This window comes from Suricata suricatta, chromosome 1, assembly GCF_006229205.1.
Source record: "Suricata suricatta isolate VVHF042 chromosome 1, meerkat_22Aug2017_6uvM2_HiC, whole genome shotgun sequence".
NCBI lineage: Eukaryota > Metazoa > Chordata > Mammalia > Carnivora > Herpestidae > Suricata > Suricata suricatta.
The window spans coordinates 112803088-112822309 of NC_043700.1; the positions used below are offsets into that span (position 1 = coordinate 112803088).

Here is a 19222-nt window from a genome sequence, read left to right on the forward strand (position 1 = left end):
AAGGGTGAGATGTTTAACTGACTGAGCCAGCCAGGTGCCCCCTCCTTAAAACCACATTCAGAGAACTGACAGAAATAATTGTTCTTTTTGAACTTGTGAGCATTAGAAATACATAGTGAGCACTGGTTCTGTGGTGATGGCTTTCATCTGATAAATTAGCACTTGGGGGGCTCAGTTAGTGAAGTGTCTAAATTTTGATTTTGGCCCCCATCATGATCTCATGGTTCATGGGGCTGAGCCCTGAGTTGGGCTCTGCACCGACAGCCTGGAGCCTGCTTGGGATTCTCTCTCTCCTTCTCTCTCTCTGCCTCTACCCCACTTGCTTGCATTTTCTCTCTCTTTCTCAAAATACATAAGTAAACTTTTGAAAAAAAATTTAGCGCTGGATCTAATTAGGCATTGGCTTGGAATTGGATTTGTCCTTGTTAGTTTTACCTTGGAAACTTCTGAGATGAAAAAAATTAAAATTATGATTTTTTTGTTTTTATTGTTCGATTTTCTTGACTGAAAGATAGACAGGAAATGTTAGAGTAAAACATTCTTCCCCCCCCTTGCTAGTTTGACTTTAGAACAATCATCTTTGACCTGTGCATTAGAAATAAAACCCTTTCTTAGGTCCATTTTCTTGATTCCTTCCTCCACACCCTGTCTTTTTCTCATTGTCTATCTTTCTATTCTGAAGAACAGGGTACCAGCCTGTGTACCACTTTTAAAGACATTGTATTAAGCATTTTTTTTTTTTGCAACTTTCAGAAAAATCTTGGCTGAGAAAGCTATGCAGTAAGTTTCTTCACATTTAGATCTACTCTATCTTCTTCTTACCTTATAAGAGCAAAAATATCCTTATAGTATTTTACTTCTTTAACTCTTCTAATATCCCTAAATAATCTTGCCTCACCTTTCAGTCTCTTGCCTCATCCTGTTATATTGTATTCCAAATAGCCTACTTACGTAGGCTCATCTCTTAAGCTGTATCACACAGGTCTCACTGCTGCGTTTGAGGACTGAACTGTTCCGACAACTTAGCTCTGGCAGCACGGCCTCTTACTAGCCCAGGACTTAGAGAGGAAGCTGGGCCAGAGAGTCGTTACTAACCCCTTAGCTTACAGCTCCCTCTAGTGCCTTCATTTATTCTTCACATATTTGTTGAGCATGTAATGAGAGCTAGATGCTTGGGGACATCCTTAAGAGATTCATATTATTTTTTCTTAAGTTTACTTATTTATTTTGAGGGCAACAGGGCCAGCACAGTGGCGGAGGGGCAGTTAGAGGGAGAAAGAGAATCCTGAGCAGATCCCACACTGCCAGCACAGGGCCTGAGATGAGCTGTGAGATCATGACCTGAGCTAAAACCAGGAGTCAGACCTTAACCAGCCTTGCCGCCCAGGCACCCCAAGAAATTCATAGTCTTTAGGAGTCCATTTTATCTTCCTGTGTGGCACGTAACTTGATCACAAGGACGAGAAAAAAGGCATTCTGTGTTGTAGGCCCAGGTGTTGATGAGGCTTGCTACCCGGAACAGTCATCTGGTAAGCAGCACTGAGATGTGATAGAAGATCCAGGCCATGCTGATAGCTTTTAAGATCAATGGGATGGGTGCAGAAGGGGAATGGATGTGATATTACTAATAGAGTGCATTACATACTAATGTATTATATTCATGTACGACATATAATTTAGCAGCCAAGCCAACTGTCAGAATTCTTTGGGTGTCTACTACAGGCCTGGCCTTGGACCATGAGATGCTTTGTATATCTTCTCATGTATTTCTAAAAACATCTCCAGATATTTTTGTCACTGTTTTCATTTCATACTTGAGTAAACAGGCTCAGAAGGGTTAAGTATTTTGCCCAAGTTCTCAGACAATGAATGGAGCAAGTGTCTGCCTTTTAAACTACAATATTATATCCCTTCACAATTGAGATAAGGGAAATTCTCTAACTACTGAGGTGTTCGTTTGAGTTATAACATCAATTTACAGCAGTTAAGTAAAGCAGGCATCTGAAATTTGGCACATTAAAAAAGGCGTTATTGAAACAACTGAGAAAATCAGCAAAACCGAAAGTTAGTTCTTGGAAATGCTCAACAAAATTGAAAAAACTATAGCTATACTGGCCAAGGAAGACGATTCCAATGACAAAATCAGGAATGAAAGGGGCAGCACTACTGTTGACCTTAAAGAAATAAAGAGGTTGATAAGAGAATACTGTAAATAATTGTATGACAGTAAGTCATTTAATCTAGATGAAATGGCAAATTCTTTTCATAGAAAGACACAAACTATGTAAACTGACTCAGGAAGAAATAGAAAATCTGAGTAGACCTATGACAACTAAAGAGATGGAGTTAATAATCAAAAAACTTCCTCTACAAAGATAGCTTCACTAGTGAATGCTAAAAAAAAATGTTTTGAGAAAAATTAATACCAGTCTTTCACAAATTCTTCCCAAAAAAACAGAAGAGGGGAAATACTTCCTAACTCATTCTGTGAAACCAGTTTTATTCTGATACTGAAACCAGGAAAAGACATATAAGAAAAGCAAACAAAGACTATTATCTTTTATAAATATAGACAGAAAGAAATATTCAACAAAATAGTAACAATCCAAATCTAGCAGTATATAAAAAGGTTTTTACCTTATAATCAAATGGGATTTGTCCCAGGATGCAAGATTGGTTCAACATATGAACGTCAATCAATGTGATATACCATATTAATAGAATAAAGGAAAAATAACTGCATGATCATATTAATAGATGAAGAAAAAGCATTAGAATCCAATACATTTTTATGATAAAAAAATTTTTTCCAACAAACTAGGACAAGAAGAGGGCTTCCTCAACCTGGTGTGACCACTTATGAAGAACCTGTAGCTAATATCATATTGGATAGTGAAAGACAGAAAGATAAAGTTCTCTTCCTAAGATCAGGAGCGAGACAGTCTTGCCACTTGTATTCAACACTGTACTGAAGATTCTAGCCAAAATAATTAGGCAAGGAGAACAAATAAAAGACAACCAAATTGGAAAAGAAGAAATAACACTATCTCTGTCTGCAGACAACATGATCTTACGTGTGGAAAAACATACAAAAATCCACTTAAAAACCTGTGAGAGCTAATAAGTTAATTCAACAACTTCGTAGCATAGGAGATCAATATGCAAATATCAGCTATAGTCTAATTATGAACAATTTGAAAATGAAATTAAATAATGACATTTACAGTAGTATCAAAAAGGATAAAATATTTTGGAATATATTTAGCCAAAGAGATGGAGGATTTGCACTGTGAAAAATTACAAAACATCATTGAAAGAAATTAAAGAAATGGAAAGACATCTGTGTTCACGGATTGGAAGGCTTAATATTGTTAGGATGGCAGGACTCTCCAAATTGATGTACAGATTCAACATAATCCCTATCATAATTCCTACTGCTATTTTCCGAGAAATGGGAAAAATGATCCTAAAATAATATGAATATGCAAGGTATCTAGGAGAGCAAAAAAAAAATCTGGAAGAAGAACAAATTTGGAAGATTCTTACTTCCTGATTTCAAAACATAACTACAAAGCTACAATAATCAAGATAGTGTGGTATTGACCTAATGCCAGACATATAGGTTGATGGGGTAGAATTCAGAATCCAGAAATAAACATATAAGTCTCGGGTCAAACGATTTTCTACATTGGTGCCAAGACAATAAAATGGAGAAAGAATAAAGTTTTGAACAAATGGTGCTGGAAAAAATAGATATCCACATATAAAAGAATGAATTTGGACCCCCACCTCATACCATATATAAGAATTAACGTAAAATACATCAAAGATCTAAATATAAGAGTTACAATTATAAGGATGCCTGAGTGGCTCAGTCAGTTCAGTGTCCATCTTTGGCTCAGTTCTTGATCTTGCTGTTCCTGAGTTCGGGCCCCCCATTGGCCTCTGTGCTGACAGCTTGGAGCCTGGAGCCTGGAGCCTGCTTTGGATTCTGTGTTTTCCACTCTCTCTGCCCTTCCCTGCTTGTACTCTGACTCTCTCTCTCAAAAATAAATCAACATTAAAAAAAAAAGAAAAGCTGAAATTATAAAACTCTTAGAAGAAAACATAGGTGTAAATCTTTGTGAAATTTGATTTGGCAACAGTTTCTTAGATGTGACACCTAAAACCCAAGAAACCAGTGAAAAAATAAATAAGTTGTACTTCATCAAAATCAGAGACTTTAGTGTGTCAGAGGACAATATCACAATAGGGAAAGATAATCCACAGAATGGGGTAAAAAGTTTGTGAGTCACATATGTAATAAGGATCCATAATATGTACAAAAATTCTTACAATTCACTACTGAAAAAGACACCCCAATGAAAAAACAGGCAAAAGATGTGCATAACCATTTCTCCAAAGAAAATGACCAGTAAGTACCATGAAAATATTCATAACATCATTAGTCACGAGGGAAATGCAAATCAGGACCACAAAGAGATAACACTCATACCCACTGGAATACCTATAATAATAATAATAATAATAATAATAAAAGAATTATTGGTAAGTGTATTGGTCAGGGTTTGCCAGAGAAACAGAACCAAAAGGATATAAACACAAATATATATGAGATTTATTGTAGGAATTGGCTCACATGGTTATGGAAGCTGAGAAGTCCTACCATGTGCCATCTACAAGGTGAAAACCCCCAAGAGCCAGTGGTATAATGCAGTGTGATTCTAAAGGTCTGAGAACTGAGGGGCCCCTGGTGTAAGTTCTGCAGCTCTGAGGCCCAAGAACCAGGAGCCCCACTGTCTGAGAGCAGAAGATGGATGCACCAGGCCAAAAAGAAAGAGAAACTGCCTTCTTCTGCCTTTTGGTTTAATTCAGGCCCTCAACTGATTGGAAGATGACCACTCACATTGGTGAGGATGTATCTTTTTAATCTGCTGAATCACCAGAAACATCCTGACAGATACACTCAGAAATAATTTTACCAGCCATTTGGGCATCCCTTAGCCCAGTCAAGTTCACACATAAAGTTAACCATCAGAGTAAGGATGTGGAAAAATTGGAACCCTCCAATGTTGCTGGCAGGAATGTAAAATGGTGCAGCTGCTGTGGAAAAGTTTGTCAGTTTCCCAAAAAGTTAAACCTAGAGTTACCATAGGACCCAGAATTTCTACTTTTAGGTATATATCTGAGAATATTGAAACCATGTGTTCATACAAAAACTTGTGCACAAATGTTCATAGAATTTTTCAGAGCCAACAAGTTAAAACAATCCAAATGTTTATCAACTCATGAATGTTTAAGTAAAATGCGGCATACCTATACAATGAAATATTACTCAGCAATAAAAAGGAATTGAATACTGATACATGCTACAGCATGGATGAACCTTGAAAACATAATGCTAAGTGAAGGAAGCCAGTCACAAGGGCCATATATTGTATCATTCCACTTATATGAAATGTCCAGGATGGGTAAATCCATAGAGACAGAACATAGATGAGTAGTTTTCAGATGAAGAGGAGAGAGGAGAATGAGGAATGTCTGTTAACCAGTACAGTACTGTGTTTCCTTTTGGGGTGAGAATATTCTGGAATTAGGTAGGGGTGGGAGTGTACAACCTGTGCCTATATTACAAGCCAATGAGTTGGAAACCACAAAGGTGAATTGCATGGTATGAATTATATCAGTTTAAAACACAGCTATATTATTCTGGAAAACAGTATGGAGGTTCCTCAAAAAACTATCCGTAGAACTCCCCTATGACCCAGCAGTAGCACTGCTAGGGATTTACCCAAGGGATACAGAAGTGCTGATGCATAGGAGCACATGTACCCCAATGTTCATAGCAGCACTGTCAACAATAGCCAAAACATGGAAAGAGCCTAAATGTCCATCTCCTGATGAGTGGATCAAGATGATGTGGTATATATATACAATGGAGTATTACATGGCAATGAGAAAGAATGAAATATGGCCATTTGTAGGAAAGTGGATGGACCTTGAGGGTGTCATGCTAAGCGAAGTAAGTTAGGCAGAGAAGGACAGAAACCATATGTTTGCACTCAGAGGTCTAACAGGAGAACCCGAACAGAGGACTATAAGGAGGGGAAGGAGAAAGAGAGTTGGAGAGAGAGAGGGACCCAAATCATGAGAGACTATTGAATACTGAGAATGAACCGAGGGCTGAAGGGGGAGGGGGCGGGGAGAAGGGGATGATGGTCATGGAGGGGGGCACTTATGGGGAGAAGCACTGGGTGTTATATGGAAATCAATTTGACAATAAACTATTCCAAAAAAAAAACCACGGCTATATTGGAAGATTCTTATTGTTGGGATAATTTTAAGTATATAAAGAAAAGAAATCACATTCTGTCAAGAAGGCTTAGTCACATGGCGACCCCTAGTTCCAAGAGTAAAGGGTGTGCTTCTGGAGCGTGTAAACCTCCTACAGTTCTGTCACTCTGGAGGACGGGGGTGGGGTGGGATGGTATTGGGTTTTTGTAAACAGTTGGCAGTCTCCATCAGTGGTAAAGCTGGGATTGGAACCTAGGTCTTGGTGTCCTGGTCCAATTTCTTTTTACCCTACCATCTGTTTCTCCAAGGAGACTGATTTCATAAGTGTAATCAAGCAAGCTACTGAAAATAGACTTTTTTTGAAACTAAAATAAGATTTGTCTGCTAATCGTGGGACTGAGTAGCCTAGGAAATGACTAAGCATTTATCCTTCTTATATGTAAAGACTGTCCTCTTTAGGGGAGGATGCATGAGTATATAGATACAGGTACAGTTTTTAAAAGGGAAAGAGGCAATTCCAGAGATTTTCCAGGGAAGTGCGATTGTACAACATCGTGTTAAGAAAGATAGTGGGCAATGGCCCTCTGCATTTTTATGAACAAAAAAGTATCATTCATTAGCCCTGATTGGCATCTGCCGATTTGGGTAAACCCAGATCCATGATTTTGGCATGAAACTGGCCGTGGCGTGTGCTGCACCGTGCTAGAGCCAGAACACTCGAGTCTCCATTGTCCTTCACACTCACTTCAGGTGTGACAGGCCACTAGTTCGGGCTTGCCTAGTGCCATTTTCCTTTCATCACTAGCCCTATACAATAGGCAATTCTGCATGCTTGTAAAAAATTTTTTTAGTTAAAAATTCTTTTAAAAGATTATTAATATTTGCCTACTAAACCAGAAAAGACAAATTACAGAGGAAATTGTTAGAATAGATAAACCAAAATAAATATATCTTGCAAGTAGTTCTGAAAATTGAAATAGAGACTGAAAACTCAAATGTCTGTGGGGAGCCAGGTAGGTAATTTAAATGCCTAAGTGTATGATTATTGGGAATTGTGGCAAAATGGAACATAGTAAAACCCTGACTTAAGACATTAAACAACATCTAAACAAGAAAAGAAAAACACCTGCTTCAAAACAAAACAAGAACATCTGTTTCTGGGCCAGTTAAAATCTGTGTGCGGCAAAGTTCAGACCGGAGGCCGCCGATCTATATCTAGAGCACCCTCGTGACTGGAACCTAGTATAGCAATATGCAATAAGGAGTTTAACATGTGTTGAGGCAACACAAGAAAATAAAGTGTTCTTGACGCTTGCGTTTAAAGAAACAAAACCGGAAATCATTCAAATGCCTAATAATTGAGGAATGATTAATCACACTGTGTTATAACTGTATAGCCATTTAAAGCACCGAGATGCTCACCAGTGCCAGGGCATGGGAATGTACACATGTGAAAACTAAGTTACACTAAGCTACAAATATATATGTAACCACCTGCTAACAAAGATTCCAAAAGAATTTGGAGCAATGTAAAGAATTGAATGATCTTGAAACCTCCCCTCCCCCCTCCCCAGTAGAAGCCTACATTCACCAGGAAGACAAAGAAAATGCAAGTCACCTCTACCAACTCTATCCGTAAAATACCTAGTCATCCTCTGGATTAGATCCAGCTAAGCACAAGCATGACTATTTCATAGGTTATGGCTTTGTCCTAGAAGTTTTCACTTTTGCGGGAAAGAGAGAATTTTCTACTCTGGTTATACACTGATGTTTTGTTCCCACCTCACAGTTCTGTTTTTACTTCTTTCTTGTTTAACTTTTCTATTTCCTATGTAACCTCTTCCCTGTTTTACTTGTTTACTACTTTATAAATGAGGATCCAAGAAAAGAGTCCAGTCCCACACAGAATGGTCTGCCACGCCTCGCCCCTGCAGTCCATTCTCTTTTCAGTTAATAGCAAGTCTTCTTCTGTGCATGCAAATCTGGTCGCTTCACCTGTTAGCTTAAAGGCTTTCTGTGACTTCCAGTTGCCTCCAGGGCACACACACAAATCTTCCCAGGTCTGATCTCTGGATCTCACTGGGCTACCTTCCATTACTCTGGGCTTTCTGTGCTCGGGCCCACCTTGTCCTTTCATTCTGTGCCTGTGCACTCTCCCCTCACTACACGTGTCCTCTTTGGCTGCCAGGTTCTGTCCTCTCTCTTTTTCTCTTTTTCGTCTTTTTGTCAAATGTTTATTTATTTTTGAGAGAGAGCAGGGGAGGGGCAGAGAGAGGGGGCCAGGGGCAGAAAGAGAGAGGGGGACAGAAAATCAGAAGCTGGCTCGTCTGGGAGCTGACAGCAGAGAACTCTGACAGCAGAGAGCCAGATGGGGGCGCTTGAACTCAGGAACCACAAGATTCTTGAGCTGAAGTGAGACTGGAGGCTTAACTGACTGAGCCACCCAGGCGCACCATGTATGACTCTTTGATTAAGGCCTGTCTTCTACACAAACCAGTAAACTCCACGAGGGAGGGTTCCATCTTTTTTGCTGGAAGAGGGGTTGACCATTACCAGCATGTAACACATACTCTAGGTGTTTATTAAATCTGTATTTCTTCTTGCTTCCTCCTTCTGGAATTCTAGGGCATCACCTCATGTAAGTCATACCTTCACTTACGACGTTCTTGCTGGCCAGCCTAACTCCATTTAAAGGTTCTACCTTTATCTGAGCTCTTCCAGCTTTTAGGAAAGCATCAGGACTTAGTCTTCTAGTGGCTTTATATGCATCCTTTTCTTTCACCTGTGAAAATCCAGGCCCTACTGTAAGGCTGTCCGTTTGTCTGAGGGGTCCTTGGGGCCCTGCCCATCTCTGCGGGTTCTCCTTGGTGACGCCTCCAAATGAGCCTGAGACGTTCTCTTCTACTACAGCTCCCAGTTAAAGGCATGTGAGAGCAGCAGTAATAAAAGAGGGACTTTTCAATGACGATGCCAGTGATTAAGAGTCCTGCACGAAGGTCTTCAGTGCCTCTTCAGCAGGAACTGGACTCACGTGCCTCACTGCAGTTTACCACCTGTTCTTCTCTAATGAAGGAATTGCATTCATAAGAAATTTCACATTATCAAAAGTCATGAAATGAAAACAATGGCTTGAGTAGAAAAAAGGGGTTAGGGCTTGGACAGTATCAGACTCAGAATTATGTTATTTTTCCTATAGAATTTTTTCTAATAAAACTTTTTTTAGAAGCTATGAATATATTTGTAAAACCCATCACTGCAAAAAAAAAAAAAGTGTTTGACTACATATACCATTTGCTCTGAAATAATAGTCTTTGTTTTCTGTCATTGCCTATACTATCATTAGCAAGGAACCTTCCATACCATCCTGTTTCCTTGGTCACCGATTGTTATAATAAAGGAAACACTAAGACTTCCCCCCAAATCAGCTGTTATAGACAACACTTCACTCAGGCTGAGGGGCTAATTCCAGATCTAGTATAACAGTGATCATATCCCTTAATTTATCCCATCTGCTTTTAAAGACACCCTCAAAGGAGTGCCTGGGTGGCTCAATTGGTTGAGCATCAGACATCAGCTCACGTCATGATCTCACGTTCTTGGATTCAAAGCCCCACATTGGGCTCTGTGCTGACAGCTCAGAGCCTGGAGCCTGCTTCGGATTCTGTGTCTCCCTCTCTCTCTGCCTCTCCCCTGCTTATGCTCGCTCTCGCTCGCGCTCTCTCTCTCTCTCTCTCTCTCTCTCTCTCTCACTGTCTCTCAAAAAATAAAACATTTGGGAAAAAAACCCCACCCTCAAGCCTACCATTTTCTCAGATCTAGACATTTCTGAAACAATAACACCTGTGCTTCACTGCTTTCCCCTGAATCAGGTGATGCAGGCACAGTGTGTCAAAATAGAGACTGAATTCTACCGCCGCAGTCGCAGCGAGATCGTGGATGGAAAAGGCCACACCATGGGCGCACTTTACTGGCAGCTGAATGACATCTGGCAGGCTCCCTCCTGGGCCTCCCTAGGTAAGTGTTTCAACATTCTTTGTGCACGTGAGAGAAAGCAACACCTGTGAGGAGAGGCACCGAGAAAGCAGGGAACCTGAGGGGTCAGATTAACCCAAGGAGAACTCCTTCGTGGGGGGAGGGGAGGGTCTGTGGTAGCCACCCCGCCCCCCTTCCTAGCCTTTCCGGGAGTCTCGGACGCAGCCTGGTTTGAGTTCTGCGCTGTGCAAAGTCACAAAAGTGGGCTAATCAAGGGGATAGATTCATGCGTGAAGATCTCAGCCATGTGTCTCATGGCTGCTTAAAAATTTGGATTTAATTAGGAGGACTTTCCAAGTGAAAGCAGCATTTACTTAAGCATCTCTTCTTCTAAATTATTTAGAAGAATTTAACCACGTGGAAGGCTGGCCCAGCTAAGTGTTAGAATATCCTTTTCCTAGATTCCCCTTGAAGTGCCCCTTAAGACCTTCAAGGTCTTATTTTTGCCTTATGTCAGGGAAAAAGGTAGTAGAGTCAGAATCCAGCTAGGAAGGGTTATCAGTTGAACCGGTTTAGTTGGCAGCACGTATGACTGGCGTGGTGCCTGCAGTTGAATTATTCTGTTTTGACATATTTTTTAAAAAATTATGGAGTCAAAATGAATCTTTGGCGTTCACTAGAGGTGGTTTGAGGCAAAGTGCAGTCAGTAATATAAACAAGAGTTTGGGGTATAAAATGAGGCAAGTCCATAAAGTAAAAAAGCCACTTTGCCAGAAGAAGCTCTTAAATTAGCTGTGAAAGCAAATCTAAATGAGTCCATGGCCTGCTGAATCACCTCTTACAGGAAACTGGAGTTTTGATCCAGTTTCTTTGACCAAACTCTTTATCAACAGCAACCAGATAAAAGAGTATTGAATGAGAATCAGGGGTAGATGTGGGCGGAAGAGCCTTTCTGGGACACTTAGGGCTGGACAAAGCGATGTTGTTCAGGGACACTTAGACCCTGACCCTGCTTCTGTGTGTGGCTGGGCTTGGGGACTCCTGGAGCAGAGTTTGGTTCAAGAACTGGAAGAGTCCAGTTTTGTAACTCTTCCCTGAAGTGACCGCATGCAGATTGTTTGAACGAGTTCTTTAGAAAGGGTGAGCAAACTCAAGGGCAGGGGCATAATGGCAGAGCACGAATTTGTGTCCTAACCTCTGGCAGGACAGTGGCTTCATGGAGAGGGTCACCATCTTCTTCTACCTGTTACAGAAACAAGAGCCCGGGAGAAGGTGTGACAGGTTGTGCTGTCTGTTCTTGCCCTGGGCAGCCTCACAGCCTCTATTTAATCCTGCTTCCTTGGTCAGTATATCTGGTGTGCAGGTGGGGGCAGGGAAGGTATGTGTCACCTCTTATCACCTGAAATGATGATGCCTCAAAGGGATAATAGCTGCTTGGAATCTAAAGGTTCTTATATATTTCCTTTTAAAAAATAAGCCTCAATTTTAGCTATAATTTTGCAAATACAGAAATCCACCTGGATGTTTTGTTTTGCTTGGCTCATAAACTTGGACAGTTACAGAGCTAATGGAAAAGCCAGAAATTCATATAGCATTTTTAACTAATTATGTAGGATACTATATTGGTATCCATATTTTGTCACCAATTAGTAACTAGTGTGTGTCCTAGTGAGACCTTTTGTTTCAATTGCTGTTCTGTATTTTACGTGTGACCATGGAGTCAGAACTGTGCACGTGAGGTCTCCTCTGTAATGGATGTCACGTGTGAGAATGTGTAAGTTACCTCTGGTCTGAGCCATCTTCCATTCCTGAGAAAGCTTTCCAAGTACAGTTGATCCTTGAACAACACGAGGTTGAGCTGTGTGGGTCCACTATTAGGATTTTTTGGGTATATACGGTAGAGTACTGTAAATGTAGTTTGTCTTCCATATGACTTTCTTAATATTTTCTTTTCTCTAGCTTGCTGTATTGTAAGAACACAGAATATAATATATACAACACACAAAATATGTGTTAATTACGTTTATGTTATTGGTAAGGCTTCTGGTCAACAGTAGGCTATGAGTAGTTAAGTTTTGGAGAGTCAAAAGTTACACATGGATTTCTGACAACACAGGGTTTGGTGCTCCTAACTCTCATTTTATTCAAGGTGAATTGTATAACTTCCATTTTGTATATCTAATATGAAAGGCCTCTTCACCCCTCCCTGCTTGTTGAGTTGTGATTAAAGTGCTAAGAGTAGAAATTTGCAAAATTGGAAGAAATTCATTCTGTTTGAACTTCAAACCACATTCCTCCATCTCAACAGCTTGTGCTATGAATTCTGGACTTGACCCCTACCCGCCCCACTCTCCCCTCCCCCCTCCCTTCCCGCCATCTCTCTGGAAGTTGTTCAGGGATGCAGTGCTTTGTGGGGAAAGATCTTTCTGAAACAGAGGCATGTTGATGTACATTTTAGCTTGTGGATCAAGCATACCAGACATGCCAGCAGGGACAGATTTCATAGATTCCCGAACGTGTCTAATTGTATCCGAGCAACTGCCGTGAATTGTCATCTGTTTGCGTGTTCTGCAGTCTCCAAATACTGCTAGAAGTATTTGTGATAGCGGTGTTGTTATTTCACTCAGAAGATTTTGTGTTTATCGGAAAAGGAGACTTTGAGTTTTAAATAACCTTTTCTGTTACTTAAAAAATTTGTGTGTGTGTGTGTGTTTTGTTTATGTTTTTTTCAGGTGTACCATATAGTGATTTGATATTTCTGTACATTACAAAATGCCCACCATGATTAAGTGTAGTTTGGATCTTTCACCATACAAAGTTATTACAATATTATTGACTACATTCTCCATAACTCTTATAAATGCTTATATTTGACATAATTGTAACATCTACTGCCATGCTACTGATTTCCTTCTTCGTGAGTATGTAGTAAAAAGGACCTTTGGTACATTGAGCTCCTGGAAGCAGAATTATTTATGAGAAAGTGCTACCTAGGAGTCAGGTCTGGGCTCAAAGTACTGCCTGAGGCATATTTGATTTAATGGCTTGAGCCTCTGTTTCCTCATTTGTAAGGTGGATGTTAAAGATGTAAGAATGCCGTGAGATAATGGCCAGGATGTTTCGAGCCCTCAACAAATATGGGTTCCTGCCCCTGGGGACTCTTCCTCCCGTGCCCAGTCCCTGGAATCCTGACAAGTCAGACACAGCTAGACCACGGGCAGGATAACCCTGACTGCTTCACTCTGTTCATCTCTTAACTTTCCTATTTTTAGAATATGGAGGAAAGTGGAAAATGCTTCATTACTTTGCTCGACATTTCTTCGCTCCACTGTTGCCAGTGGGCTTTGAGGATCAAGACGTGCTTTTCATCTATGGTGTGTCGGACCTTCACTCTGACTGTAAGGCAGCAGTCACTGTAAGTTGCTTGAAGTTTGTGTTTTTTTCTCTTTAAGACAGAGGGAGAGGTTTTGATTATTTCTTGAGTGATTTGGTTATAATTCTTTTGGGAAAAAGAAAAGAGAAAACAATGCTAGGCAAGAAGAAAGGGTAAAACCTGAAAGAAGTCCTGGAGCCCCTGGGTTAAATGTAAAACCTCAAACAAGTCCTGGAGCTCAATTGGTTAAATGACTGACATCGGCTTGGGTCATGATCTCACGGTTCATGTATTCGGGCCCATGGCGGGCTCTGCGGACAGCTCAGACTGGAGCCTGGAGCCTGCTTCAGATTCTGTGTCTCCCTCTCTCTCTGGCCATCCCCTACTCATGCTCTGTCTCTCAAAAATAAAAAGAAACGTTAAAAACTTTTCTAAAAAAAGATTAAAGAACCTCAAAGAAGTCCTGTTGAACCCTGTTCAACCCAGGGTTCATGGGCTCTTCACCAGTTCTGCTTTTCTGACTGGTATTCTCTAAAAAACAAGCAAACAGAACAAAACAATAGTAACCAAGAATGTTTGGTTTTGCTGTCTTGTTCCTCCCCAGGTGAGAGTCCACACATGGAGCTCCCTGGAGCCCTTGTGCTCCGCTGAGACTCAGCATTTTGTCATGGAGGCCGGGAGGGCCGTTCTTCTGTACAAGGAGCTGGTGCCTGTGTTGTTGGCGCGCTGTGGGAACTGCACCCGGCAAAGCTGTGTGGTTTCCTTTTACCTTTCAACGGATAGCCAGGAGAGCCAGCTCGGGAGCCCAACCAACCATCACTTCCTGTCTTCGCTGAATGAGACTGTGGGGCTCCAGAAGGCACACATCACCGTAAGTACCAGAGGCCTGGGGTCATGGCGGCCTTGCAGACCTGCCCTGCTTTGGGGGCAAGTGAGCTGCATCCTGCATTTTGCAAAATTTCTCTGTGGTGCTGAGTTAACCTGGGACCTGAGGAGGATTAGCCTTTTCCCACTAGAGGAAGCAAAGACCAGATGACTTTTTTTTTTCTACTTCAGTGTTTGTTCCTGCCGTCCTGCTATCCCTGAGCCCTCTGTGGGCTAGAGCCCAGTGGAAAGCAGCGGTGGGAGTCATCGCCGCTGATGGCTCCTGCACTGACTGCATTCCAGGCTCTGTCCCGGGGCTCTGCTGCTCCATCCCTGAAGTATGAGGCACTGCACTGACACACGATCAAACCTGTGTAGAGGGGAGGGGTAATGTGCTGTAGCCAGAAAGCCCTAGAAGGAGCGTGCTGATTTTGAGTCTTTAAGTAGAGTCTATGAATTTTTAGTTTTGAGAGATAGAGACAGAGCATGAGCCAGGGAAGGACAAAGAGAGCTGGAGATGCAGACTCCAAAGCAGGCTCCAAGCTGTCAGCAAGGAGACCGATGCGGCGCTCCAGCCCACGAGCCATGAGATCATGACCTGAGTCGAAGTTGGATGCTTAACCAACTGAGCCACCCAGGGCCTCGAGTATATGAATTTTTAAAAATTTCCCTTAGAGGCACCTGGGTAGCTCATTTGGTTGAGCATGGGACTCTTGATTTCGGCTCAGGTCATGATCTCATGGTTCATGGGATTGAGTCCAATGTTGGGCTCCGTGCTGAGTGTGAAGCCTACCTAAGATTCTCTCTCTCCCTCTGCCCCTACCCCCTCTCAAAAATAGGAAAAAGAAATTCCCTCTCCTCTCTTTGATTTACTGCTTCAAAGTAGCTTAACCATCAAATCTATAATTGCCAAGAAAAAAAAATGGATGACCAGGATGTGTTGTTATCAAAATTGTGCAGCTGGAGAACTTGGAATGTGTGTAGTTGATTTAAAACCTTTCCTACCCTTTCCCCTACACACAGTGATTAAATGTATTCTTCTAGAAAGTTTTATTCTATAATTTTAGTGAAATTTAAACTTGTTTTACACCTTTACTTCATTGAGAATGCTTAAGTGAGAGGGGTTTTTTTTTCTTTTTTGCATTTACTTAGACTTTTTTTTTTTTTTTTTTTTAACAGAGAGAGAGAAATTGCATGAGCCTGGTGGGGGGGGAGAGTGAGAGAGAGCAAGAGAGAGAGAGATTGACTGGGAATCTTAGCAGGCTTCATGCTGAGTGTGGAGCCCAATGTGGGGTTTGATCTCATGACCATGAGATCATTACCTGAGCCGAAATGAAGAGTCAGATGCTTAACTGACTGAGCCACCCAGACATCACTCATTTAATTAGAAATAATCATATAAACACTCAATCTTTGCACTGAAAACGTATCTTTCATAGCAGTAAGATATTCACATAACGAAATGCAAATTATCTGTAACAACTGATGTGGAACAGCTATGAAGGGAATTATATATATTTACGTAGCTTCTTTCCAGAAAAAAAAATGAACAAAACCAAAGAATATGTAGCAGAGATATTTGCAGTCTCTAGACTTAGGACTTTGAAATCTTGTTCTCTTTCCTAAGCCAGGCCTTCAGGAGCCTGGGACAAGCGGTGTGGGGGAGAAGTTGTTCCTTTGTCCTACCTCATTTGGGTGTCAGTGAGACCTGCCCTTCCTAAAGGGATGTAATCATAGTGACGATAACTGACATTTATTGCAGGCTTAATGTAGACCAGGCTCTTGGGTGCGCTGTCCCCAGGGGGATGCCGGGAAGTTGTTCTCCATGCCTCCCTGAAGCCAGGGAACAAGCTCCAACCTGCACTGGGCAGTCAGATAGAGATGAGACTTCCGATCGGAAGAAGGCAGTACGAGGGGCAGGCACAGTGTGGCTTCTGGCTTTGGCTTTGGTGTAGCCGTAGCCAGGGCCTCATGGCAGCCATGCCTGCTGGCTGGGGTCAGCCGTGTGAACCGCGGGCCCGGGCCGGCTTCAGGGTCTTCACCGAACAGCTGGGCGGCAAGATTTGGGAATGTAACGTCTCACTTCCGTCCTGAATCTCTGACCCTCTGAGAGATACCTAATACATTTTCTTACGTTTCTTTTCTGTTTCCTCCAGAGTAGGTTTTCTTGTTTATAACTCAGAACCCTGCATGATGGGTAAGGCCAAATTGATATACAGTAAAAAGGGCGCCTTGAAATTCTTTACGGCGCACATGACATGCAATGTCAGCCCTGCCTCATGGCATGTCTGCGTGTTGAGGAGTCACGTTTCTTGTCAGGTGCACAGCTTTAAAGACCGGCTGACACTCAGCTACAGGCTCACCCTGAGAACCTCACAAAACCCTGCCCTCGGGCACAGCCCAGCCTTCCTCCCGTTAGCATGTGCTGATTGGCTAGTTGATGACAGGCCTGATATTGCACTTGCCTCCGCTGACACTGTGTAGGATTTGCACATGGTAAAAGTGCTAATGATGTGATTTTATGGTACCACGCAATAAAAGAGAGAGAGCTCCAATGGTAGGGCTTTTGTCAGTGCCTGGCAGGCGGCTGTCTAGATTGCTGCATCTCTTCAGAAGACAAGCTTCATGGCTGTGCTCTGTAGCCAGCGCCACATAGATCCTGAGAAAGTCGTTTCAACTTCCTCGCCCTTATGCAAAAATATTCCTCCCTTGATCCCCTGAGAAAAACTGTGAAAGACACAAAGCTTTGAGCTTCTTGTGAAACACTCCCCTTAATAATCGGAGACTACATATTTCCACACTTGGCTCGAGATTACAGTTTGGTAATTTCCCACAGCCTTAAATAAATTTCCATGTTTTTTGTTTTTGTTTTTTTTTTTAGTCTCAGACACAGTGCATGGAATATAAGACTTTGGCAACTGCAGGACCAAAGTTGTAGGGAATGTGCTCCTTGATGAGCCACAAAAATGTTCTGATAGGCGTTGTGTATAGAACAGATAGGTCTCCCCTCATCATTCTCCTAATTTATCTTTTTCTTTCAGGCCATCATCTCTCAGCAAGGTGACACATTTGTGTTTGATCTGGAAACCTCGGCTGTCGCTCCCTTTGTTTGGTTAGATGTAGGAAGCGTCCCCGGGAGATTCAGTGACAATGGTTTCCTCATGACTGAAAAGACACGGACTATATTATTTTACCCTTGGAAACCCACCAGCAAGAGTGAATTGGAGCAGGCTTTTCACGTGACTTCCCTGACTGATACCTACTGAGGAGTTACAGGTTGTATTTTCAGGGGACACTGGAATAAAGCATTTCGAAGGCACTGGCTGAAGCTGAAGCCAGCCAGAGACGAGTTGAAGAGGCTGCGAGATGTGTCTGCTCGCTGCCACGCATCTGGTTCATCGCTCTGTGCAGAGTTCGTACAGAGCGTTCTTTCGGGAAAGGTTGTTTACTCAGGTGATATCCTCCAGCAAGGCTGTGCCTTCGTGTTCCTCTGTGCCCGGACTGTAGCCCTGCCCCCACAGCTCTAGCACCCCATGACCCACTTATAACCCAGCCGCCGCCTCCTACCTGAGAAAGGAAGTCCACACATACAGTCCTCTCAGGAAATCACAGGATCACGACGACCATTGCTGTATCGGTGGAGCCACATGTGGAAGGTTGTGAGGTCACTTAGGCCTCTCCGAATTAGCTTTGAGAAAGAATGAATAATCACAACAAAGCTGCTTTGTTATTATTCCCTGAGGAAATGGAAGTTCAACTGTCACAACAGAAAGAGATTTCTGGGCAGTAGTCACATTGATTGTTGTTGCTGGAAAGTTCTGGGTGTTGACTGTAGCCATTTAATGACTTTTTTGGTTTGAGTTCCTTTTTCCTTTGTGGGTTTTGTTATAAAATATTGTTTTGACAATAACAGCTTCTTTTTTTTTCAAAGGCTATTTAGAGTAATTCTCCTTTCAAAAATCCATTCACATTGAAATGGACATCACTGTGGTCACTCTGGAAACCTCTGCGTGTCATATGCTGTCACCTGTAATTATGCACAGGTTGTAGATGTGGCTAAATCCAATGAACTTTCCAATTCAAAGACTGTGAATTAGATTTATATTTGTTGACCTTGGCAGCAAAGTGGTGTTGCTTTTAACTTGGGTTTCGATCATTTTTATTAATATTGATTAATTATACATTTTTGTAAAATTGTTTTGTTATACAAGATGATGTTTATCAAGTATATTGATATTGATGCAAGTGGGTCAAAATGTTAATAGGTGAAGGCGTGTAGAAATTCTTTTGTACTACTTTTGCAACCTTCTCACAAGTTTGATACTACATCAAAAATTAGAAGTTACATAAACTGCATTGACAACATGATATTCATCTGTGGCTCATTTAATCATTTCATAAATATTCAGTTGTGCCCAGTATTCTGCTGGGCATGAATTTCCCTTTAGCTCTTGCCAACTTTTTATTCTGCTTGATAAACTGGGAGAGTTTGAAGAATCTAGATTGAGATATTTGAAGGGTTTTCTCTGGGAAGAATCATGTAATTGGTTATGGAATGGACTGGCAATGGGAGTTTGGCTTAAAATCAAGACTAATTAGGGGTCCCTGGGTGGTTCAGTCAGTTTTGCCACTGCTGACTTCAACTCGGGTCATGATCTCACTGTTCGGCACATGAGTTCAAGCGCCCCATCGGGCTCTGTGCTGACAAGCTCAGAGCCT

At 41.8% G+C, this 19222-nt stretch overlaps 1 protein-coding gene across 1 annotated transcript in view; it reads left to right on the forward strand.

Annotated features, from left to right (window-relative positions):
* The window catches only part of MANBA (mannosidase beta), a 116536-nt gene extending 97665 nt beyond the window's left edge, over positions 1-18871 (forward strand). The window contains exons 14-17 of the mRNA XM_029942615.1: positions 10164-10308; positions 13539-13681; positions 14244-14510; positions 17545-18871. Coding sequence (XP_029798475.1) covers positions 10164-10308; positions 13539-13681; positions 14244-14510; positions 17545-17769 — 780 coding nt within the window. The 3' untranslated portion in view covers positions 17770-18871. The remainder of the gene's footprint in view (positions 1-10163; positions 10309-13538; positions 13682-14243; positions 14511-17544) is intronic.
* The last annotated feature ends 351 nt before the right edge of the window (positions 18872-19222 follow it).